Source organism: Schistocerca cancellata, chromosome 7, assembly GCF_023864275.1.
Source record: "Schistocerca cancellata isolate TAMUIC-IGC-003103 chromosome 7, iqSchCanc2.1, whole genome shotgun sequence".
In the NCBI taxonomy this organism is placed as follows: Eukaryota; Metazoa; Arthropoda; class Insecta; order Orthoptera; family Acrididae; genus Schistocerca; species Schistocerca cancellata.
Genome location: NC_064632.1, coordinates 258,764,892 through 258,791,315, shown reverse-complemented (window position 1 = coordinate 258,791,315; position 26,424 = coordinate 258,764,892). Strand labels below are relative to the sequence as shown.

Here is a 26,424-nt window from a genome sequence, read left to right as displayed (position 1 = left end):
CAGATGTCACCATCCCACTCACACCAATTCATGAAATTATGTGGGTCTCTGAGGTGCATTTTAAGAAGTTATTTTGTTTTTGTGGAGAAATGTTTTGCAACAAAAAGTCAGAGCTAATTCAAGTACATTGATCCCATGATTTTCAAGTTCCTATGGAGTACATTTCACGATGTAGACATTTCAAAATATTGTAGTGACCAAACAAATTTGTCTTGAAAATACATTCAAAATTAGGAAGATAAATACCGAATTAAAATGAAAACAGGAAAAGGAACAATCATTTATTGGCAGTATTAATTCTGTCAATAACAAAGTCCCAAATACAATTTCAGTGCAAGACTTAACATTTACATCATTTATTACATGTACATTTTAAGCCTTATTTTCCAACCTCAGTTTCATTGTAACAAATCCTTCAGTACTGCCATGTATATATTTTACATTACTAAAGGGAAGATATAAAGAAGCATACATACTTAAATTTGAAAAATTAGGAAACAAATTTTAGTTTTGTACTCACCAAATCTTGCGGATGTCTATAGTCAGAGGAACTTTCTCCTGTGGTACTCTTATCATCAGCAACACTTCGATCCCAATCTACTTCCTTCTTTAAAGACTGTGATATATAGAGAGAAAAAACATCATGTCATAAAAGTTACTGAACGACAGATTAAAACTGTATGGTAACAGTTGATATTTAATAGAAGCAACAGTAGAATAAATTATTTGGTGGAAGACAAGTAACTAAAGAAGAGAGATGAGAGGAAAAAAGGGAAGAATTTAAAGTTTGCTGGGTACATTATCATTAAAAGTTAGGTCAACATTACTTTATGCTGAGGAGCAAACAAACTATTTATTCTATTATTGCAGTGACCATTCTTGAAACATTATAAAACACAGTATCATCATACAAAAGCCACTATAAATTTCAACTGTGAACTGGACAGTGACTAATGACTGAACACATTTCATATAATTTCTTCCACTGACTTAGTTATTTTATATTATATATTTTCTTATATAGTATTTTAGATTATCAATCCATTTTTAGTATTTACTATAAGTACAGCCCATAAATATAATGGTTTTCACTGAGAAATTATTCTCCCACTCAACATAAAAAGCCTCAGAGTCCTAGTTACAACAGGAAATACTCCTTTAAAAAGACTGCAAGTGTTTAACTATACAATTTGTCAGCAACACTACAATACAGCACCCTGGAAACATTTCCTATTAAAATGTCATTCACACAGGAATGCCAGTTTTCATATACACCATTTCATCTTGAAGAATATGAACTTGTGTATGCACAAACCTCCTTCTGGCAAAAGACTGTGACAAAACAGAATGCGTATAAGCTGGTAAGTCACACAAGAATGACAAACAGCTTTCAGTACTGTAATACGTCTGTTCATCAATAATTATGCACAGGTAATTAAATCATTATCAGCAGTGTTAAAAACTTGCAGTCATATATAGCCGCCAAAATTAGCTTCAATTCTCTTGTAAATACCAAATGTCATTTGTGATTTGAAATGCAAATATACGTTTTCTCAGTGTACAGCTGCTCTACGAGAGAAATGTCTTCTCAAAGCCAACTGCATTTACAGTTTGCTAGGTAATTTGAATTTACAGATTATCTTTGACCATTTTACATTTCTTCTGTGTGAACAGATAAATAAACATGCATGTTTTAATTATGTATAGTCTTAGTGAGAGAAATTACATGCAAATTACTATGTGAAAACTTTACCCATGCAGCCACTGAGCAGTGAAGAGTAAAATTTTTTAATGGAAACAAAGTAATTCTACCGTAGGTGTGACACATACAAGACCTTCTCTACCAGCTTAAAGTTTCACAACAATGAGTTTCACCTAGCGCCTGAAACCTTTGCCAGGAAAATAATCCATTCTTAAGTAAAGTAACAGCAATAAACACACTACTGCCAGAGTGCAACACCACTGTGACACCACAGTTACCCCTGTACATGAAACACGGACTGAAATGAACTAGGAACTGTGTATTTTTGTCCTGCTGACAACGAGAGTAATGCATTTGGTTTACTCTTACTTACCAAGGGTACTTGTTGAACTGGTAGCATACATGAAGGCCCAGGGATTGGTTCACTACTGTGGGGAGATGGTAGCCTGCAAACAGCTGTCGAAGACGTCGCAGTAACTGAGGCTGCTGTAGGTGGATGAGATGACACTGCACTGCTACCCACTGTCATATCACTCGGCCCAGCACAACTGCCACGAATGGATAGGTCATCAACTTCAGGTGTATCTGCTCGCCTCGCTCCTTCGTCACAACTTTCGTTTTCATCACAACCGGAATTATCTTTATCACCAAACTGCTGTCTCTCAACACGAACAGGCGGGGAAACACTTTCGGCTGGAAGCGGCGTTCTTGCACCTCCATCACTGAGCCTCTTGGCAGCAGAATCCGAAGAGGGAGGAACGTCAGCTCCACTAGCGTTGCTCGAATGCTTTGCGTTAGGCACTTCACTATGTTCATCTCTTCCCGAATTTAAGTTTGTCATCTCTGCGAGACCTTTCACTTTGAGACTTTCCGCTGTTTTCAGTAGAGCTGACAGCTGACAGTACTCGACGTTCACTTCACCCTTGTACATGAATTCCACTAGAGTTCTTAATTCTGCAAACCGTACGTCCTTAAGGATAACAATTGGGTGCCGGCTTGGATGGTCAACAAAAAGTGTCTGAAAATAAGATGAACAAGCTGAGAGGACCACTTTGTGAGCACGTATTGAATGTCCTTCAGCACAGGCAAGGGTAACGTCTACAAGGCTCTCGTCTTGAAGAAGCTGACTGAATACACCGAGTAAGTTGCTCTGATGATTATTCCACCTGAGGCAGTAATGCTCACTTCCCATGTCTGTTATCTCGCCCTGTAAATAGACACAGTCTTTCATTAGTTCATACGTTCCTTACACATACACGAAGGACAAATCTTTTCAATAATATGTTATCCAATAATTAAACTAAAAATCAAGTGAACAGCAAGTAACATCATCTACTATCAAGGCATACCCTTTGAAGTAGTCTGCACTTCTAGGCTAGTAGGCAGTTATGAGTCCGTCGCACAGCAAATACAGCTGACTGAGGAGACCAAGTTACACATCATACAAATCTCAGCATCTCTTGAATTAAAAGGATAACTACTTAGGAACATTGCTTCCATCTGTGTGCAACAAATGCCACCGCGTTCCTAAAGATGCGCACGGTACAGAGACCGACGAGGCAGTTCTTTAACGCCTAAGTCACGGGCACCTCTCTCGAGACAGCATATGCCACCAAGCTGAAGAAAACTATTTTTTCCAAGGAAAATAATCTTTTGCACTATCTGTATGATCAACTCTTCAAAATGGCGGAAATTTTATGCAATGATTTTTACGAACCCTTCATCATGTTTGGCAGATTGACCATTCACCTTAGGAATAAGAACACCGCTAACAGAAGAGTCTTCCTCTCACGTCACTGATATAAAACTGCTTGTTGGTTCACTATAACTGTAAATCACTAACGTAAAACCACTGCCAATTCGGAAAAACACAAATATTTACCTTGCTACATGAAACGGAATAAGGCCTGCCACTTCAGCAACGGCGGCTCACCCGGCCTACAGTGACGTCGCCGGCCTACTGTCAACCGCGCAGTTGGAGGGTCAAGTCAGTGCCTGCATACATCAACAATAATTTTGTAAGATGAAAGCGGCAGTAGATTAAAAAATACGATACGTTGTGAGACATTAAAAATCAGAACTAAATTTAATAGCGTATTAAACTTTTAAAACAAATGCGGAGTAAATATTTGTATTCGTGTTTCAGTCTCTCGCTTGACTAGTGCGCAGTCTCGGCGCGAGGAGTGGGGGTGGGAACAGCCGGCAGATCACGCACTCTAGCGCTGGTGCCCAGCCGCCGGCGTGAATTGAAGCACATTTAGCCATCGTTAGTGTGTCTTTTGATTGCATACAACAAGAAATATAAATACGTGCAGTACGTATTTTTGTAATGTATTGAATAAGACGCTTTCCGGCACGCGGAACGCTTGGAACCTTGAAAATAGCCAATTTTTATACCACTGTTGGCTTAAAACGGGTACCTACGCAGTTGACGTAACTGCGTGTGACGACTGCAACTGCAGTAAACGTATGTTGAAAACATGTATGCAGTATTTCAATTCTACTCTCAGCAAAATTGTGTTATTGAGATTCAACCCAATGTTGTAAGTTAGTTCGCTAAGTAGCTTCCACGTGCGTAGCATTATTTAATTACAGTTTGACAGAAAGTACTTATATGTGGCCGAAAGTACACACATACGGGAACAGTTATGAAACCATTCACTGAATATGGATAACAGTGCTTGCAACATATCAGTATGGAGTCACAAACATTGAGGTAATCGTAGGATCTGAGATGATAGTGCAACAATACTATTTTCATTTCTGCTTAACGTGTTTTCTTTTAATGCTAATGACTTAAATATGATGACCTTTTCGCTCAGTGTAAGACTGCCCATGCAGTCGTACTTTGTGATCGTATTTAACATAGAAATGACGCACTGTCACAGGTGAAACTGCTGTTAATTATTTGTACAATTAAAAATATACAGCAGCTTCACATGTTACACTATGTCATTTGTTACGTGTGTCAAAGCTGTGGAACACAATCAACAAAAACTGGTTTGGTTATTCACATAATTTAGCTGCGGTAACAGTTATTATTATTATTGAGTGATGGTGATAATGGAAGTCAACATGCCTCGAGACGACAGGATCATGGAATGCCTCCAAACATACATACACTTCATCAGTATAATTATCAGTTCATGCGTTATAAAAACTGTTTTCTTGTTAAGCCGTTTATTCGTTGGCAATGTCTTGTGGAGACATTCAACCTATGTTGTATACAAACATCAACCATTGAAGAAATTCATGGACGCATAACTGTTCAGTGTTTGCTAGCGGATGTGGCCTAGTCCGATTTCCAAGTGGATTATTGTGCATTTTAGGCATGAGTATGCTGGAATACTACCTTTATATGTGATTAAATCCCGCATTACTGGGACGATGAAACCGTTACCTACTTCCCTTTCGGTATTACATGGAAAGCATTTACCGTAACCTACTGATTGGTATATTGTTTGGGGAAATAAAAAATTCGCGTACACTCTTCTTAATTTTTAAAGGCTTGTTTTGGGAGCTTTTTTCTATAATTTAAGACAGACTTTTTGTAAAAAAACTTTTGATTTGATATCAAATGGTCAAGTGACGTTTCTTCTTTCATTTGCTACATGTTTTGCTGTGGATGTATCAAATTTACCACTACAAAAACTTTCCCACTCGTTAAAACTGGACAAAGATGCTCAATAAATGGAAAGTCAACACATGTTGTACATTTTTATGATACGAACACAACTAGCCCTCTCTGAAACAAAGAGGTATTAAGGTTTCATAAGATATTTGTATTTATAGAATTACTCATTTTACCAAACGTCTGTGACTAATTCACCTTGCTGTCATGAAACGTTGGATTTTAAACATCAATATAACTACACCTCGTTATAACTTGTGTAATACGTTGCAAGTGAAGTGCTATTTATTCAAAACACATTGTTTAATGATAAAAATTTGTAATACGTTGCAAGTGAAGTGCTATTTATTCAAAACACATTGTTTAATGATAAAAATTATTGAGAACGTAATACATCTCGCTAACTTTAGTGTGCCCCAAACCGAAACGAAACCAAACTAAAAGCCAGTAAAATGTTTTTTGGATATGGTAACTAAAAAGAAGTAGTATGTTTAACACTTCGTATGATTTATATTGCAAATAGCTGAAATGTTTTACAGGTCGTGATTTCCAAATGTTTTCTTCGCTGTTGATGCATTTAGGACTAAGAATTTATATTCAGTTGCAGACGAGATAAGCTTGATTTCAAGTGGTACCAAAGATAAATGCCTGACACTAGTGTAATTAACAACTCAGTTATGCCACGGCAAAAGTAGCATAGAAGGAAACTTCTTCAGTATTCGATCTTATGATTTAGTTATCCACTTCCTCTTTTGGGTATTGTTTCCCAAGAAATATCTTTTGGGGAGGATAATAATTAAATATGATGATATACATTATCGGTGTCGTATAAAATTCTTCGAGAATTCAAAATTTCATGCTTTACGGTACTGTTGTAGTCTCGCAACAAAAGCCCACACAATATTTTACTTACATCCATAACAGCAGACGGATAAATCTGTCTAGCAGCATTCCTTATTGATTGAACCTTCAAAGAATTTGGGACCCACGATTGTTTGACTATATCTGTACTGCATTCGTAACTATCTGACCAATTTTTTCATGTGATATTGTCAAGGATACGTAAAATGTTATACTGAGGATCTAAACGACCGAATAATGCGGAGTCAAGTCATATGACTGCGCGCCGAATAAGGAAAGTAATTGGTACAACGCATTCAGCAAGTTCTTTAGTGCCAACTTGCAACGAGAACCTGCATTGTCAAATAAAGGAAAAAAGAGATATTTCTCAGAAACTAAGAACAGGTCCTCTCTACCAACAATCATAACAGTATTTTGTGAAATTAGAATGTTATTTGTTTTGTCAGTCATTGATCAAATTTGCATTAGGATGGAGTTTACGAATGAAAATGATAACAGCTTTTGCAGTCTGTTGCAGCTCCAAAGAAAAAGTAAGTGATCTGCAGCTGCCTGTTCAAATTAACTCACGAAATTATTACTTAACGATTACGGAAGACGTAACTGTCAGGCGCAGTAAAGAAGAGAGACATGGAAAGGGCCACTAAGATCAAAAATGGGTATATAAAAGACCTTAATATCAAATAAAATATTAACTGTGAACAAAGTGGCTGTTTCCTCTACACTATTTAATAATTAATTTTATTGCATTTTCTCTAATACAAACCTGGTCTGAAGAGGATGTTCTTCCATCTGTAACTTTACCCAATATGCAATAAGGATTTCATAATCAGAAGTTTCCGTCTCACAATTTCATGAATGTTTACAGCTACCTCAGCTACGAAAAATGATGTAGTAGAGGCAGAAATTATCCGGCATATGTGTAGTATCCTGTAGTAAAAACTTTTCCTGTCTAATAAAAAAAATGATACTTCAAGCCATCGGGGAAAAGTGGGAGATTTTTTTATGCAATTTAACAGGAAATAAACCGAAAAATAAAGCCCAAAAACTTTAGTAGGCCCGTATATGTAATATAAAACAAAAGCTTATTCTCTCTGCACAGAAACATAACGCGCTTAACAGCTCACACATACACACTGACATCTTTCGTAGTTTCGTTTAGCTTAATGTTTCATTTAGATTAATCGCGCGACACTTATATTACGATGACACACTTATATTACGATGAAACGCTTACGTCATAGTCTCGACACCCTCAGCTTTAGAAATAAAAAAAATAAAAAAATCAACCAACATGGCTGGTTATGTTGTTTCACTGACGTCGCGTGATGTATGGAACACGTAGTTACTAAAAGTGACGGAAGCGATTGTTTCAGCTCTGTCACAAAATGAGCAGACTTATTGCGGAAAGTAATAAATACTGACAGGGATAATAGGCTTCGTGACTCTAACTAAAAATCCGACTCTAACAGAAAATCCGTATCGAGTTGATAACTCGTTTCTAAGAAAGAAACGTTTAAACGGCGCACTGCGAGCTTCAGTTGGCGTCTGCTCGCCACGTGTATTATTGTGGCCTGCTATCTGCTTTAACGGGCGACTTGCCCCTTTAAACGGCAGCTTTAAAAGCCAGCTGATTCCAGCGCTCGCTCGCATGCACATGTGTGGCGCAGGTCGGCAACAGCGTCGCGCGCAAGAGAAACCATTCGACTGTTTTCAGTTACAACTGTCCCAAGTAACAGACTATTTTAATCTGGCCCTTCTTTAATACCTGTAATTTATTGTGGATGATGTCTAACAACTGTACACGCCGCAGACAGCAACATGGAAAGGAAATGATGTTATTAATGTTTCGTTTGAGAGCACTGCGGCAGAATACAGCCCTAAGCTTAAAAAAAATAAAAAAAATTACGCAAATAAATACAGCGCACTCACAACGAACTCGCTTGTTCTTTCGAAGTACATACAGTAGCTGTGGACATACGTAGAGATTTTATTAAGAGCATGTCAGTTTGCATTTTTACATTATACTTTGCTGTTGGCCGGAACAGCCTGCAGTAGGGGCTGTAGCTAGAGATATCAATAGTCCCTTGAACTTTTTTTTTTAACCCTAAAACACTAAAGGGGGGGGGGGAGGAGTTACATTGTCACCAAACGATCGTAAATTTTACTACTCAATACTTTATGCAAAGGATGTCATGCAGTAGTTAATTACAATTATGTCTCCAGTGCCTTGAAAATAGTTGTAATTATTTTTTATACATATATTTAATTTCGTGTTACTTTCAGCATGCATACTTTCATTCAGTTAGGCAATTGCTACACTTTTTACTTTCTTATATAAAAGTCAACGCTGACATACGAGGTCTGTTCAAAAAATTCCGGAACATTCGTAATTTCGCGCCAATGGTGTGTTGGTGCGAAATGCGGTTGGCATCCGGGCACACACACCTGTGTTTTGTGTAACTGCCGCAGGTTTCATTGTTATATGTCTGTTAGTTATTGTTCAGTGCTGTATTGAGTGGACCGTTGTGTCGCACAGTTAGCGGATTTCGAGATGGCAGAGTTAGAGGAGCAACGCGTCTGCATTAAAATTTGCGTGTAACTCGAGAAAATCTTTACAGAGACACATCGAATGATGTAGGAAGTCTATGGCGATGAGTGCTTAAGATCTACTCGAGGTTACGAACGGTTCACACGGTTTAAAAATGGCCTGGCGGAACTTAAAAGATGACCCTAGTTCAGGACGCCCTTCGACGTCTACCAACGACGCTCGTGTCACACACGTCAGCGAAACTGTGCGTGACAATCGAAGAGTGACTGTCCGAGAGATTGCAGGTTAACGTTTCAGGAGAAGGAAACGGCCTGAAATATGGCGAGATAATTCGTGGCCCCTGCATCACGATAACGCACCCGCACATTCATCCCTGTTGATGTGTGACTACTGCACAGAAAACAAAATCACTGTGTTGCCTCATCCTCCGTAGTCTCCGGATGTGGCCCCTGCGGACTTTTTTTATTTTCAAAGTTGAAAACCCCGTTGAAAAGATGAAATTTGCAACGATAGACGAGATAAAAGAAAATCAGCAGACGACGCTTCGCCCGATCCAAAGAGAGGCGTACCGAAACTGCTTCCAGAAATGGAAACGGCTTTGGGAGTGGTGTATCAGTTGTGGAGGAGAGTATTTCGATGGAGACCATGCACGATAAGTAAAAGGTAACGCAGAAACATATTGGGGACAACGTTCCGGAATTTTTGGACAGACCTCGGAAACTCGACGGTTGGTTATCTATGTTTCCTCCGACTTTCTAACTAAGTTGTAGGGGGTCTACAATTTAACGTGAACTTCGAACCACGCTGCAAATCGGCATTTTGACATCAACAAAGGTCGCCAGTGGTGAAACAAATGATAAGCGACAGATAAAGATCGCAGATGACTGGCTGCAGATATGTGGTCTGGACTTAACCTCGCAGCCGCCGAGCCACAATTTTTTTTTTTTTTTTGGTGTTGTAAAAATGTATTATTTCGGAGAAAACTACGAAACTATCGCTTAATAGTTATAAAGATTATTTTTGTGTATTTGTAGCTGGAGTCATATTAACCGATGTGTGCCTATCTAACTAAACACTAATTAATGAGAAGATACGGTGCAACGGCTAAGATCAATGAAGACTAAATTTTGGATTTAAGAGTAATTTGTTGCTGCTGCTGTGGCCTTCAGTTCGAAGACTGGTTTGATGCAGCTCTCCACGCTACTCTATCCTGTGCGAGCCTCTTGACCTCCGAATAACTATTGCAACCCACATCCTTCTGAATCTGCTTACTGTATTAATCTTTTGCTTTCCCTCTGCGTTTTTTACCTCCCACCCTTCCCTACAATACGAAACTGGTGATCCCATGATGTCTCAGAATGTGTCCCATCAACCGATCCCGTCTTTTAGTCAAATTGTGTCACAAATTTCTTGTCTCCCCAGTTCTATTCAGTATCTCGTCATTAGTTACGTGATCTGCCCGTCTAATCAAATTTCTTCTGTAGCACCACATTTCGAAAACTTCTTTTCTTGTCTAAACTGTCTATCAATTCACGACTGATTGGCAATTTTTTACTCGGTCTAGTGTCAACAAAATTGCTATTGCCTTTAATTTATCCGAGAAAATTTTTAAAATTTTTACAACTGTTTTATCCTCTTGTATCGAGCATAAACTAACCTAATCTTGTCTGGAGCTCGTGGTCTAGTAGCTAGCCTTGCTGCCTCTGGATCAGGGGGTCTCGGGTTCGATTCCCGGCCGGGTTGGGGATGATTTTCTCTGCCCGGGGACTAGGTGTTTGTGTTGTCCTCCTCATTTCGTCCCCATCAACATTCGTGACAATGGCTGGATTATACTGTGTAAAAATGGGCTTTGTACAAGCGTTGACGACTGCGCAGTTGAACGCCCCACAAACCAAACATCATCATCATAACCTAATCTTAATTAGCTCCAGCAATAGCTAAAATAAGTAATGTTCATCTTTTGTTGAATAATTTTCGTTGATCAAAATAACTAGGTAAAATAAAGCACATTTACAAATCACAAACAAAGTATTTTAGGAATAAGCGATTTTCAGCAAACAATCCAGGCTCTAAAAGCAGCAGTGTCGATTTTATATACAGCCAAATAACATTTACTGGAAAAATAAACATTATTTAGAAAACATGTACACTGCATCTTTAATTAAGTAATTAACTTTAACTGAACAAATTGAACCAACATCTGTATTAGCAGAATAGATAAATGTGAAGTAGTTGTTAATTAGACAGACATGTCAAGGTGTTTTTAATTCTAGGATGTGGCACCGTTAATGTGGTAGGGCGAGTATGCAAGCCATTTTTGCTAATACTAAGATGACACTTTTGGAGCAGCTAATCTAGTGATTGGAAGCTCACAGACGACCCAATGACATCAGGAACGCTTATACACTTTGTAACTAAGAGTGCACATAAAATACAACTCGATGATTATGAAGAAAATTACTTGGTGCTGTTTGCATTAGGGCAGTCGTCGGAACCATTGTAGATGTTCTCGGTGAGTGAACATCGGATAGTCACTACTTTTCCAACCGAATGCAGCAGTCAGCTATTGCACTTTTTACGTAGGTTCTCTTCTCCACGAAATTCATTGGTAAAGGAGATCAGTTATTGTCACTGCGGATGTTGACGATAGTTTAGACCACAACCTCAATTATACAAATGAGAACAACATGAGAAATTTTCCTCAGAGTAACATGCCGATCATTTGACGAGACTTGACTGAAACGTAGAAACTAGGAAGTCATTCAGGACAAAGGGGAGATATGTGCATAGTTGGTCTCTAACTTCTTATTGCGAGAGGCTAATTGTCAGTACACATCCGATTAAAGAAGTATCCATCAACTGTGAGAGATTTCCAATGTCCCCTATCAGTATTATCTTAGGTAACATCCCTGTAGTTTACAGTTCTAGAAAAACATTACGACTTCAGCAGATCTGCAAGTCTGAACCTATGTAATTTAATAATCCAATAAAAAAGTAAGACTACGGTAGGATTCTTAAACAAAAAGTATTCACAACTAATGTCATAATAACCATAGGTCAAAATGAGTAAACAAACGGAATGCTAATACCAGTGACTTGCTTAAACTGTGAAGTTACGTATCCGTTCGTCGTGATACAAGAAGTAATTTATTACATTATTTACAACTTAAAAGTTTCAAATGAAAACTGATAAAACAGAAGTAGTGCCCTTCGATTATGAGTCCCACATCATAATAAAGTCCAACGGAGCTGTAACGACAGAAGGAGCAATAAATGAAATATTAAAAAGTGTCATTGATCGGTTCTTGCTAAATTGTACGTCACCTACAAAAAGCACTGTTCATTCAGTTGTGTACAGCGCATGATCATCAAAGCAAATGTATAAAACTGATTGTTCAAAGTTCCTTTGTGTGCAAATTGATTAGTACTTGAATTGGATATCATATGAAAACAGTTATCCCCAAAATGCCTCAGTTCTGCAACATGAAATTGCTGATTTTGATGAAGCAAGCATTAGAAAATTAGCCTACTTTGCATACTTCCCTTCATCGGTGTCATATTCGTTGCATAGAGACGTGCTGGAGTCCGTCCTTCGGCGTGATACAGGGAATTGTTTAAAAAACTAGACATACCAACAACAGACTCAAAGTATATCTTCTCTCTTACGAAGTTCATTATGAAGAATCGGCGCAATTCGAAAATAACAGTAGCACACATAAACATAACACTAGGAACAAAAATAGCCTCCACTACCTACAACTTAACTTACTCTTGTACAGAAGGAAGAAAGTATGCACCCACAAAAATATTTGACGACGTCCCTTGTGAATTAAAAGTGTTGGCAGGTAAGTTTTAAATACAAATTAAAATAATTTCTCCTTCGAAACTCATTCTACTGCCGATATGTTCTTCTGAGTACACATTATATGTTTGGTTGTGTTACATTATCAAATTTTGTTGAAGATTAAGATTTAAAAAATCCATGTATAACTATGTTTCCACAGAGAAACTGGGCCTTATTTGTAAACCTACTGGCAGGAGTGACATCACTCGAGCTGTCGCAAATGTGATCCACGGAACATGCGAAAAACTAAACTCAAGCAATTAAGATAGAAAAATTCACAGAAATAAAATATGTCCTTCATGGTAAGTGTAACACGTCACAACTTACGTGTCTCACAGATTTCTGTGTTTAACACTAAATACCTGCACCACCCTTTAAATTTACGTCCGTCAGCGCACTTATGAGTAAAATCTGTTGCAGCGTTACTGTTGAGTGAATTAAGTGACGATATTTACAAGAAATGATGCGCTACTCATTAATTGAATATAGATAGCATTTTTCATGGATAGAAGTGCCAAGCTGTAGCACTTTCGTGAGCCGGCGTTTTTACGCTTTCTAAGGCCTTTCTATAAAAGTTCTTGTACATTTTACAGTTGAAATTAGCATTACGACCTCATAGAGTCCAGGCAGAGTTCTTTCAACATTACCTTACCAAAGAAGAGGAATGTGAGAAGATGTGAAGATCACAGGCTCGTTAGTCTTAGGAGCCATTCTCTGAAAATATTTCTGAGAGTCATCCATCAAAGGCTATATGAAAAACGCGAGAAATTCATTAGTGAGACACAGTTTGGATTTAGGAAAGGTTAAGGTACAAGAGAAACAATAGTCGCACTACAAGTTCTAGTACAAAACTGCTATGATCAGGGTAAAAATGTACACCTGTGTTTTTTTGACTACGGAAAAGCATTCGATGAGTACAACATAAACTCATGGAAATTCTCAAAAGAATTGATACAGATGAGAAAGATATCCGCTGTATAGAGAATTTATATTGGAATCAGACAGCGTAGGTTAAATTTGATAATGAGGTCATAGATTTGGTCAATATATGTAGAGGAGTCCGACAAGGATGCATACTGTCACCACTTAACTTATACTGTGAGAGTATTTTCAAGGGGGCACTTGATAATGTAGAAAAAGACATAAAGATTGGCCGAGTGTATATCAATAACATTCGCTATGCTGGTGACACGGTATTGATAGCTGATAATTTAGATGACCTCTAACAACTCATCAGGGTAGTAGGAGATTACAGCAGTACTCTAGGCCTGAATATTAACATCAAAAAGACTAATTTTATGATTGTCACACGAGAATCCGACTCATCTGAAGATGCAAATCTACGATTTAAATAGTCTGTAATACAAAGAGTCAACAGGTGTAAATACCTCGGAACCTGGCTTTGTGAAGACTGGCAAACAGACTTGGAAATAACATGTCGAATAGAGAATGCCCGAAACGCATTAATAAAATTTAAGAATATTCTTACAAGCACAGACCTAGACCTAAACCTTAGAGTCCTTTTTGTAAAATGCTACATCTGGTCTGTGCTTCTGTATGGCTCTGAAGGATGGACACTAAATATGACAACAATGAAGAAGTTAGAGGCCTTTGAAATGTGTATTTATGGCAGAATGCTTAAAATACCGTGGACTGCAAGAATAACCAAACACTGAAGTATTAGAACGAATGAACAAGCAGCGAGAAATGTTGACAGTGCTTAAAAGAAGAAAAATTGCATACCTATGACATATACGAGAGTGAGTCAAATGAAAACCTTAAATATTTTTATATATTATTTATTGTGCATAAGTGGTACAAAACTGTATCACTTTTCAACATAATCTCCCCCACGCTCAATGCAAGTCCGCCAGCGCTTACAAAGTGCATAAATTCCTTTAGAAAAAAATTCTTTTGGTAGTCCGCGCAACCACTCATGCACCACGTGGCGTACCTCTTCATCAGAACGGAATTCTTTCCTTCCATTGCGTCTTTGAGTGGTCCAAACATATGGAAATCACTTGGGGTAAGGTCTGGTGAGTATAGTGGATGAGGAAGACACTGAAAATGCAGGTCTGTGATTGTTGCAACTTTGAACGAGCAGTGTGGAGCCTTGTATTGTCATGTTTCAAAAGGACACCTGCTGACAGCAATCCACGTCGCTTTGATTTGATTGCAGGCTGGAGATGATTTTTTAGAAGATATGTGTATGATGCACTGGTGACAGTGGTCCCTCTAGGCATGTAATGCTCCAAAATGACGCCTTTTTCGTCCCAAAAGAGAGTCAGGATAACCTTCCCTGCTGATGGTTCTGTTCGAAACTTCTTTGGTTTTGGTGATGAGGAATGGCGCCATTCGTTGCTCGCTTGCTCGCTCTCTTCGTTTCCGGTTGGTGGAAGTGAACACAGGTTTAGTCCCCTGTAATGACTCTTGCAAGGAAGCCATCACCTTCTCGTTCAAAGCGCCGAAGAAGTTCTTCACAAGCATCAACACGTAGTTCTCTCATTTCAGGATTCAGCTGCCGTGGCACCCATCTTGCAGACACTTTGTGAAACTGGAGCACGTCATGCACAATGTGGTGTGCTGACTCATGACTAATCTGTAAACATGCTCCAATGTCATTCAGCGTCACTCGGCGGTTTTCCTTCGCTATGGCTTCAACTGCTGCAGTGTTCTGTGGAGTCACAACTCGTTGTGTCTGACCTGGACAAGGAGCATCTTCCACTGAAGTCACACCATTTGCGAACTTCCTACTCCATTCGTAGACTTGCTGCTGTGACAAATATGCATCACCGTACTGAACCTTCATTCGTCGATGAATTTCAATAGGTTTCACACCTTCACTACGCAAAAACCGAATAACAGAACGCTGTTCTTCCCTGGTGCAAGTCGCAAGTGGGGCGGCCACCTTTATACTGATACTGCGACGGTATGTGTGCATCTGCACTATGCTGCCACCTACAGGCCATTCTGCACGCTGTTTGTAGCATGCTTACCAACTTACAGGATAACGGCGCGATATTTCGATTTGTTGTTACAAATTTAAGGTTTTCTTTTGACTCACCCTCGTAGTACGGAACACCAAATATATGCTTCTGCTGTTAATAATAGAAGGGAAGACTGAAGGAAAAAGAGGATGAGGGCGAAGGAGAACTTCACGGTTGGACAATATAAAGCAGTGGACAGGACTACGAAGTGTAGACCAGCTATTACATACTGCGGTTCGCATAAGAAAGATGCAAAATGTGGTCCATTAGTGGAAAAGCAGCAGCAGAAGAAGAAGAATAAATATACCGCCTGATGGCGTTGCGGTCACGTGTCGCGGTAAGCGAAGTTTTAAGTCAAATGGAGACGAATGGAGAGCCATTCTAGTTGCTATACGGGCCACAAATGAGGAAATCCACAGACAGAAGAGACTTTGACAAAAGGCAGATTGTTGTGGCCCGATACCTGGGAAAGAGCATCTCGGAAGCGGCGGAGTTGGTCGACTATTCGCGTGCTGCGATCCTATGACTGTATGGAAAGCGATTGAAGCGCGGCGAAACCATGAGTAGGTGACCATGTGCTGGACGTCCAGCGTCATCACGGAACGTGATCGGAGGCTTTGTAAGACAGGATGAGTGGCCACCTGTGGTCGGTTTGACGACGGACTAAAACGCTGGTGCAGACTCAAGTGTTTCGCAGCACATCGTTCGATGGGACTCTGTTGAAATGGGTCTCCGCAGCAAATGAAGAGAACGTGTTCCCATGTTGACCACGACATCGCCATTACTCATTTAAATTTAACATTCTCCACGAGATGAATCGGTGAAATGGTTTCGGTTACCAACGTTTCCAGACCTTGTGCGTTATATTGTTGATGGTTGAAAGTCGAAGTCTACAAAGAAAAAGTAAACACAAGAAGTGAATTGTTCGCTGGAGCTATGAGTAGTACTGCCCTCATAAAGCAACGACAAGATAATCGAAGAAGAGCTACGCGTCGTGCTGCCGAGATACGTTAAAAATTGCGTTGAAGTAGGAGGTAGAATTTGTGAAAATCAACTTTGAACTTGAACTATAACTTAACACATAAGCGGTGGTCTAACAAAACATATAGCCACCAGCAAAGGAGTCAGATAAGACTGCAGCATTTCACCCACACTTTTTTATTTTGATGATTCAGTGTGGAAATGGAAGGCGGTTTTCAACTCCAGAATTAAGATTAACAGAAATTCCCGCTTGACTTGTGTTTTACATGAAGACGACACTGCGGGCGGCGAATGAAGATAACGTACAAAGAGGAAACATTTATTGGGCAAGATCTGTGAACAATACCATTTGACTATTTCAGAAAAGAAGACAAAGTCAATGGCTTTTAAAGGAAAACATCCTGTACGGACAAAAATTTTGATTAACAACATAGTAATAGAACAGGGCGAACACTTTAACTGTCTATTGTGTGACGTCACTTATGAATAGGACTAAGACACAGAGAAGAAATTAGCAAAGTTCGCGAATATATGTGGAGCGTATTGACTAAGAACAGCTTGGCTGTTCATAAATAATTTACTTAACTGTCGGTTTAGTGGCTTGGAAGCCGCATTATCAGGTTACGTATGTTAAATCAAGTTTAATGTCAGATTTGTTTAATCTGTGAGAGAGGGTCACAGAGATACTGAAGGAACTGAACTAGTAGACTCTTAAAGAAAGGCTGAAACTATACCGAGAAAGTCTATTAATGAAGTTTCAACAACCGGCTTTATGTGATTATTCTAGGGATATACTACAATCCCCTACGTATCGCCCTCATAGGGATTGTGAGGGTAAGATTAGAATAATTGCTGCACGCAGAGGGATTCAAACAACCTTTCTCCCCGTGAATGGAACAAGAGGAAACCCTAGTAACTGGTACAATGGGCGTACCCTCTGCCATGCACCTAACAGTGTTTTGCAGAGTATAGATGTAGTTGTAGATTTAACAATTTAAGCCCATTAATGTGACTTCAGCTGATCAGTTGACTGCGTAGCAGCGAGGAGAGCTCCGCCTACCATCCTAAGGGAGCCATGGGTCTGATGATGGTTCTGTAGAAAGAACCGAAACCGGTTACCTATATCATTAAAACATACATGAGTGATCAAGACTGAACTTTAGTCAAAATATAACAATTAATTGATCACTGCTTTCCAAAAATGTTTACCAAAATTATTCGAATTACTCTGTATACGATACCACTCCTTAAAATATTAAATGATTATACTATTAATTATTAATATTAAAATATTAAATATTTATTATTGTTACTGAAACATACTGTACGTCTACCTGGACAAACGAGCTGAAGGTGCTGGTTCTGGTCTATTCATAAATTAACCGCCGATTTGCTATTAAAAATAAACGAATGCTTGTCTTCGGGGAGTTTGCATGGTTCGAAAAGGAGGCTTTCACTGTAGAATCATGTTGCATCAGTCAGCTGTCTGTTTCGTTCGTCAGCGAGTAAGCAGCAGGCGACTGAAATAGACGTTGTTATTGTGTCTCCCATCAGCTGGTAGATACGTTCTGTCATTCGCTTCCTGCAAGCTACCGAAATTCGTGGTCAGTTTTGTCCTCTGTACAAGGGTAGGGTTACGAGTGATGGTACGGTGGGGTTGTGATCAGAAAATTCAAGGCTGGTCGCACAGATGTGCATGATGAAAGTGGTCGAGGGAGACACTCAGACGTGACTGACGAACTCGTGCAACACGTTGACGAAACTGTGCGTGCCAGACGTCGGTTCGCAATTTCCGAACTTTTCGAAGATGTGCCTCAGGTTACCGTAAACTCTGCGCTCGGTGCGTGCAAAAATATCCAACCGATGCTCGGAAAAGTGAAAGAATGCTTTCGGTTTTGACTTTCCTTCTGCGCCGGCATGAAGAGGGGAAGGAATTTTTGAACTGAATCGTGACTGGGGACGAGAGATGCATGCAGTACGCGTACTCTGAAACTAAGAAACAGTCCAAACAATAGAGTGCGCACTCATTCTTCCAATGAGCTCAAAATCTGAGCAGACGCTGTTACATCGCGCAAAATGACGGTTACAATTTTTTGAGATCTCAAAGGAATTTAGAGATTTCAGGAGAGTTACTTGTGAGAGAACCGTCGCATGACAGGTGTATTCAAATGGTTCAAATGGCTCTGAGCACTATGGGACTTAACTTCTGTGGTCATCAGTCTCCCATAGAACTTAGAACTACTTAAACCCAACTATCCTAAGGACATCACACACATCCATGCCCGAGGCAGGATTCGAACCTGCGACCGTAGCGGTCACGCGGTTCCAGACTGTAGCGCCTAGAACCGCACGGCCATTCCGGCCGGCCACAGGTGTATTGTGAGACTTCTACGTCCGAAGGTCCGTCCAGTACAGACAACACGGGATGATTAGCGGAGAATCATCCTCCTTCACGACGATGCGCCATCCCGTAATGCGAACCTAACGAAAGAAAAAAGTCAGACTCTTTGCTGGGAGATTTTTCAACGTCCTCCCCGCAGTCACGGCTTGGCGCAAAGGATTTACATCGATTCCCTGAGATGAGGGCCTGTCTGACTACTCACAACCGAGTCTGAGCTCAGAGATGTTGTTGACAACTGCTTGCAGCACGGGGTACCATCATTCTTTCGTGAAGGAATAAAGAAGCTGGTGTTACGGTGCGAAAAGTATTTCTGGCTGTGATGACTATCTGGAGAAGTAATCTCAACATCTAAGTACAGATTGTATATAAAGGAAAATTTATGTATTTTTTTCTTTAAATTTTAACTGCTAATCAGAGGTTAATTTACGAGTAGCCCTGGTATGATTGGAGTTCCGCGCCTTGGCTAGATGGGACCGCATAGGCAGTTGTCTGACCTGTCGCTTGTGCAGCGTGCGTATTCTGCGAATGAGTAACAGCCTGCTAAGGGCTGGCCTCTAATTGTTTCCGATTTAGCACCCACCCGAGATCTAACCGCAGTTCTCAGGACGTCGCCTCGGGACGCAACTTTCTTCTTAATGCGACTTCAGTGTCATTTACGTTCAGGCTCGTAGTTCACCGTGAAGCCCATATTCAGAACAACAATGCAAAGGTCCTTGGAAGCTTAGTTTGTGATTTCACATTATTTTTATACTCCGTCCTCTCTGAAACATTATAATTAATTATTGATGGTGTAAAAAAAAGCAATTTTTGTTAAGGTGTAAAACTACTCTTTTTGGTCTGGACTGAGACTATTCAGTTCTTATTTTGGATGTCTTTTACAGTTCTGTTGGGTGTCTTTTACAGTTCTGTGGGTTTAAAGGTGATTTAAATTGTTACTTATTTGAGCATCCGATTCATCTTGCCGGAAGACTCTCGCGAAATGTAAGCATTATCGAGATGCCTTAATTATCGATTCTCTTGGACATTCGCAAAGTTTACTCTTGGGCATGGGGCTAGTGAAAATGAGAAACAGAGAAGTCTAAGAGTGGCCAGCAATGAAATTCAACATTACCTAAAATGGCTTCAATAGTCCTACAGGCAGGAAAGCAGTTTAATTTGTATGTTTAGTGCAATTAATGGAACAACTTACTAAAGAAAAGTAGAAACTAGACCACTAAATAAAATATAATAAGAAAAATGTGACATGAACACACAGAATGAAAATAATACAAATATTCTGAAATTAATACCTTTTGTCCGCATCAACACCAAACGTACTCTTTACTCATACAGTGTTTAAATTAACATACATACATAATCTTTTAGTTAACTAATCATACACAAAAAAATCACAGATTTACATTAATCCGTTGGAATTATTTTCTGTCACCGTCGATTTAGAAATTACTTAATATCTTTGGACTAGTGAACTTTGTTTTCTCTCAGCATCCCTCTAACAAATGAAAGTTTCTCCAAAACATCAAGGTACTTTCCGTTGTTTCGTGCGTGTAAAAGTTTTGATTCTCATTTGTGTCATTTACTGTATGTCCTGAAGTGGACGTACTGTCAGCTATTGGTAAGTAATCAAAACAGTCCAGACGAAATACATCTCTACATCTATATATACATGATTACTGTGCAATTCGCAGATAAGCGCCTGGCAGAGGGTTAATCGAACCACCTTCTAGCTACTTCTCTACCGTTCCACTCTAGTGCAGAGTGCAGGAAATACGAACACTTAAATCCTTGCGTGAGAGCTCTGATTTCTTTTATTTTATTATGCTGACCATTTCTCCCTATGTAAATGGCCACCAACAAAATATTTTCACTCTCTGAGGAGAAAGCTGGTGACGGAAATTTCATGAGAAAGTCCTGCCGCAACGAAAAACGCCTTTGTTTTAATGACTGTCACCCCAGTTCGTGTATCACATTCCTGGCACTCTCTCCCTTACTTCGCGTTAATACAAAACGAGCTTCCCTTCTTTGAACTTTGTCGATGTCATCCGTCAATGCTTTCTGATGCGGATCCCAGACCACACAGCGGTACTACAGAAGAAGGCGGACAAGCGTAGTGTATGCAGTCTCTTCGGTAGACCTGTTCCATTTTCTAAGTGTTCTGCCAATAAATCGCAGTCTTTGGATTGCTTTTCCCACAGCATTATCTATAGTATTATTCGTAATTGTAATCTCTAAGTATTTAGTTGAGTGTACAACCTTTAGATTTGTATGATTTATTGTATTACTAAAATTTAGCGGATTCTGCTTGGTACTCATGTGGGTGACTTCACATTTTTCTTTATTTAAAGTCAATTGCCACTTTTTGCACGATACAAATATCTTGTCTAAACCACGTTGCAATTCTTTTTGAATATGTGATGACTTTACGTGACGGTAAATAACAGCATCATCTGCAAACAATCTAAGAAGGCCGCTCAGATTGTCTCCTAAATGATTTACGTAGATCATGAATAGCAGAGGGGAACGCCAGATATTACTTCCGGTTTAGTCGATGGCTTTGCATCAGTTATTACGGAATGTGACCTTTCTGACAGGAAATCACGAATCCACTGGCATAACTGAGACTATATTCTATAGACACGCAATTTCATTAAACTCGCTTCTGAGTAACAGTGTCAAAAGCCTCCTGGAAATCTAAAAATATGGTATCAATTTGACGTCCCTGTTGATGGTGCTCATTACTTCGTGAGAATAAAGAGCTAGTTGTATTTCACAAGAAAGATTTTTTGTATCTGTGTTGGCTGTTTGACAATAAATATTTTCTTGGAGGTAATTCATAATGTTCGAGCGCAGTATATGCTCCAAAATCCTACTGCAAATCGACGTTAGTGATATGAGTCTGTAAATCAGCGGATACTCCTACCTCCTTTCTTGGGCGTTGATGTGACTTGAGCAACTTTCCAGTCTCTGGGTACGGATCTTTTTACGAGCGAGAGCTTGTATATGACTGCTAAGTATGGAACTATTGTATCAGTATTCTCTGAGATGAACCTGACTGGTATACAATCTGGACCGGAGGACTTGCCTTAATTCAGTGTTTTAAGCTGCTTCCCTACATCGAGGGTGTCTACTTTTCTGTTACTCAAGATAACTGCTGTTCTTGATTCGAATTCTGAAATATTTACTTCGTCTTTTTTGTGAAGGAATTTCGGAGAGCCGTCATTAGCAGCACTGCTTTAGTGGCACTGTCATCAATAACATCACCAATGTCATCGCGCAGTGAAGGTATTGATTGCGTCTGGCCAATGGTGTCCTTTGCATACGACCAGCATCTCATTGGGTTTTCTGCGAGATTTCGAGACAGAGTTCTTTGGAACGTTCATGAAAGCTCTAGATGTTTGGCCAGTATAGCATGCAGATAACTTTTGTAATTTAAATTCCATATCCTACAAATGTATTCTTTTCTGTTCTCTAATTTTATGTTGTGAGCCTTCGTTGTCCTAAGTTCACGTGAAAAGCAAATTTTGACAGAAGCCTTTTTGTATGAATAGAGTACTTTGTGGAAAATACTTCTTAGATATACTTACGTGTACAGTTTTTTTCTTTGCTTATGCTTTTGTTGAACTTGCTCTTAATTTAGTACTTAAATTATCAGTCACTTTCTCTGTGTAACAGTTTTTTTTGGTATTATACTGATATACATTGATGTTTGGCTTTCTGTGCTAGTTTTGAACTTGTTTCTAAAATCTTCATTTATCAGTCAGTCTCTCTGGCTAACCAGGTGCTGTTATGGTTTTTTTAATCGGTTTTTTTTCGTGATTGATCTCTGAAAGATCGAGTAAAAATTCTGTCTGCTACGTTACTGTGAAATCGGCATGGCTGAGCTAGAGGAAGTTTAGAATTAATGTATTCAAACAATGAAATACATCAGATAGTACGTTTTTGAGCTTACGAATAACTCACACCTTCCTTGGAAAACCGACACCTTAGAATTAAAGTGCCTAAATTCAGCTACATTTCCAGTACGCATGATTATGGCTGTCGGTGATTTAAAAATGCAAGAACTAGTTTGTTCTGCATATTTACATTCACTAACGAGTTACAGAATATTTTTTTCTGGGATGGTGGTGGGGAGGTAAACTCAGCTTATTGGGACAATGTTTTCATAATACAGAAGAGTCTTATAAAGTGTGGTGCTAATTCTAAAACATCCTACAGTGATTTCTTCCAAGAAACTTGTTATTTTTGCAACAGTTTCGCAATACATATGTACAGTAACGCCTTTTTTCGTTTTTCGTAGCTCTCTTTTCTTAAAAAAGCAATGCCAAGCATGAGTATAATATCTAGACCAAAAATAAACTCTATAAAACTTTAAGGGCATAACATAAGTACAAAAAGGAGTCAGCGTACCAGAGAATATCAATTGTCTTGTGGGTGATGTAGTGAAACTCAGGATTAAAACAAAAGAGTTTTCTGTTGGGAAATTGCTTCTGTTGCACTGAAGAATATTTTCACAAATACTGTTAAGAATTAATGTTTTACATAATACTAATAAATCCCTGGTTTTGTAAAGAATCAACCTCCCTTTTATAATACACCTTCAATCTTCTGATTACTATGGAAATCAGTTAATGTGTTAAGTGTTTGACATTAATCGAGAAAAAGTTATTAGATAAGATCTGAAATTATGTTTAAAGTGTTTTGGAAGTCGCTAAGTGCTGTCATTATGAAACACTGGATGAATGTAGTCCAGTAACTTTGTTCTCCGTTGTAAGAAAAAGCTAATTTTTCGTGCATCTCAATGTGTATGACGTCATATCTTCTGAACTCCGTGTCGTACAATGATATAATTTAGCAAGTACATTCAGTGGTATACGTGGATACTGCCTCCAAGATGTGTTGCGAATAGATTTAGTAGCAAAGAGGTAATCATGCCGGACGCTGAATTTTACTGGATGAACAGGGAAAATGTAATAAATGTAATAAGTGATAAACTTTAAATCGTTTCATCATTTTGTGTGGGAGGGGGGGGGGGGGGGCAGCGAGAAAAAGTTTCAGAAAGGTTTGAAATTATATGTAAAGTTCATTGGAAGTAGCTAATAAGTATTGTCATTCTGAAATACTGGAAGAACATAATCTGGGTAATTTGCGTGTCCTGAGCTACTATGCTGCCTGAAGACGTGTACACAGATTCTAGCTGTAATAATAGTCTTCCTGTGTTAAACATGCAACATAAGGTTATCCTTCTTAATGAACATATTAAGACAGCATATATTCGGTCAGTAATCATATGAAATACTGAAAATCAAATTCTAATTTCCCCCTGGAAGCCGTTATATTGGTAACCTAGAACTGCGATTCTGTGCCAAGAACAGGATTAGGGGTTTCGTGATATAAGTAGATCATAATAAATGTTATGCGACCTGAATTCCTGGTCAAGTGACTAAATATTTAAATGGTTCAAATGGCTCTGAGCACTATGGGACTTAACTGCTGAGGTCATCAATCCCCTAGAACTTAGAACTACTTAAACCTAACTAACCTAAGGACATCACACACATCCATGCCCAAGGCAGGATTCGAACCTGCGACCGCAGCGGTCGCGCGGTTCCAGACTGTAGCGCCTAGAACCGCTCGGCCACTCCGGCCGGCGCTAAATATTTAGAAGACACGTATATAAGTACACTACACTACACTAGCTTTTAAAACAACTGGTTGTTTCCGCCGGTAGGAGAGAGGGATTGGTTGGAAAAGATTAAGAAGGAAGATTAGGTTACACAGGCCCCAGGAACAGGCGGGTGCCTTTCGTCCTTCGGCCTGAGTGACCTACCCGTCATTTTTAACTTTCTCCAACCGATCTCTCTCTTCTACCGGAGGAAAGAACCAACTGTTCCTAGAGTTAGGATAGTGTCGTGGACTTACATATGTCTGTGTCTAAAAGTTTCGCCTCCTACCAGAAAGTCAGGCGCCGTAATTTGATAGTTCTCTCGCGTACATTTTCCTTTTCATAAATTAATATTAGCACTTACGCAATTACATTTCACAATGTTAAATCATTTCATTGTACTGCACTTAAATCACATCCCAGAGAGCCTTCTCAGCGAGATCCATGGAATATGACTAATGTTATGTACCGCTCTGGCGCAAACAAGTCTTGAAATCTACCTACAAATCTTGACACGCTCCTCTGACAAAGTATTTCCGAGCACTCACCTATTTTACGTAGCTGTATACAGCGCAAGTCAATTTTTGTGTGTGGCTGAAAACATCACGGTGCGTAATTCCGGGTAATATCTTTGGTAACCGCTGATATTTCGAGAGGGGTGAACATACCGTCATATTCAAGTCACAAATGCCGCACTTGTGCCTCACCCGAGGGCGGCTGACGAAGACGTCATCCGGTTGCATTCCCGTAAGATATATGGACGATTTATACACCGGGAGAAACTAAAGTTTTACAGTGTATAAACTTTAGAAAACAGACATATTTCCCATCTGTCGGTCGCTGTTTTTGTTACTTCAAACTCACCTGTTTGGGCAGTGTCGCCCATCTTCAGATCATTTTTGTAGTCAGAGAGCAACCAGACTTAACAGTACTACCAGGTTCACTGTCGTTTACTCGCCAGTGCGTAGTGACTTCGGAACGTAAGTTACCCATGTGGTCCCACGCTAAGAGTACTGGCGCATTGTCAGGAGAGAGAGTACATGTTTCGGTTTCCCACAGACACAGTTGTCCTGCCGCACGGATAACAACGCGCAACAGTGTGCGAATGAAGTGGCGTGGCAATTCGAACCGTTGTCCAAAACTGAAGAACGCAGGACGGCACGATTCTAGTGGGCAACATTTTAACTGCGCATAGATTCGCTGTGAAATCCTGGCGGTGTGTAGACCAAAGGCAGTGTTGCGCCCAGCTGTAATGAAATGGTGCCGACAATTTGACTGAGGCTGCCCAGACGTGGGTGATATACTGCTCAGGAAAGAAGGCCATCGACAAGGACCACAGAGGACTCTCGAGGAACTGACTGGCAACAAAGGTATTATGAAAGCACTCACCATATAGCGGAGATGCTGAGTCGCGGACAGGCACAACAAAAAGACGACAGACGCGCGCGCGCACACACACACACACACACACACACACACACACACAAACGCAACTCACGCAAACATGACTGCAGTCTCAGGCAACCGAAGCCGTCCTGGATTTTCCATTGTTTGGCAACAAAGGTGTTGTTCTCCTGAACGACAATGCAACACCCCACACGGCGCACACAACGCTAGACAGCTTTATACTTATATGGATATGGTGTATGTTCTTTCGGACATGTCCGAAAGAACAGACACCATTAATGACCTGCAGCAGTCTAGAAGGAAATTAGAATTACGAGTATATTAATACCTTCAGCTGCTGACGGGAAGACATTCTTACCAAGTTCCGTAAGAGTTCGGGGAATATGTGTGCATCCGCACA

At 39.6% G+C, this 26,424-nt stretch overlaps 1 protein-coding gene across 1 annotated transcript in view; it reads right to left on the bottom strand.

Moving 5' to 3' along the window:
- The window catches only part of LOC126091969 (longitudinals lacking protein-like), a 131,332-nt gene extending 127,678 nt beyond the window's left edge, over positions 1-3,654 (bottom strand). Inside the window, exons 1-3 of the mRNA XM_049907321.1 lie at positions 3,585-3,654; positions 2,076-2,909; positions 521-616 (exon numbers count right to left, since the gene is read on the bottom strand). Coding sequence (XP_049763278.1) covers positions 521-616; positions 2,076-2,894 — 915 coding nt within the window. The 5' untranslated portion in view covers positions 2,895-2,909; positions 3,585-3,654. The remainder of the gene's footprint in view (positions 1-520; positions 617-2,075; positions 2,910-3,584) is intronic.
- Positions 3,655-26,424: the final 22,770 nt, after the last annotated feature.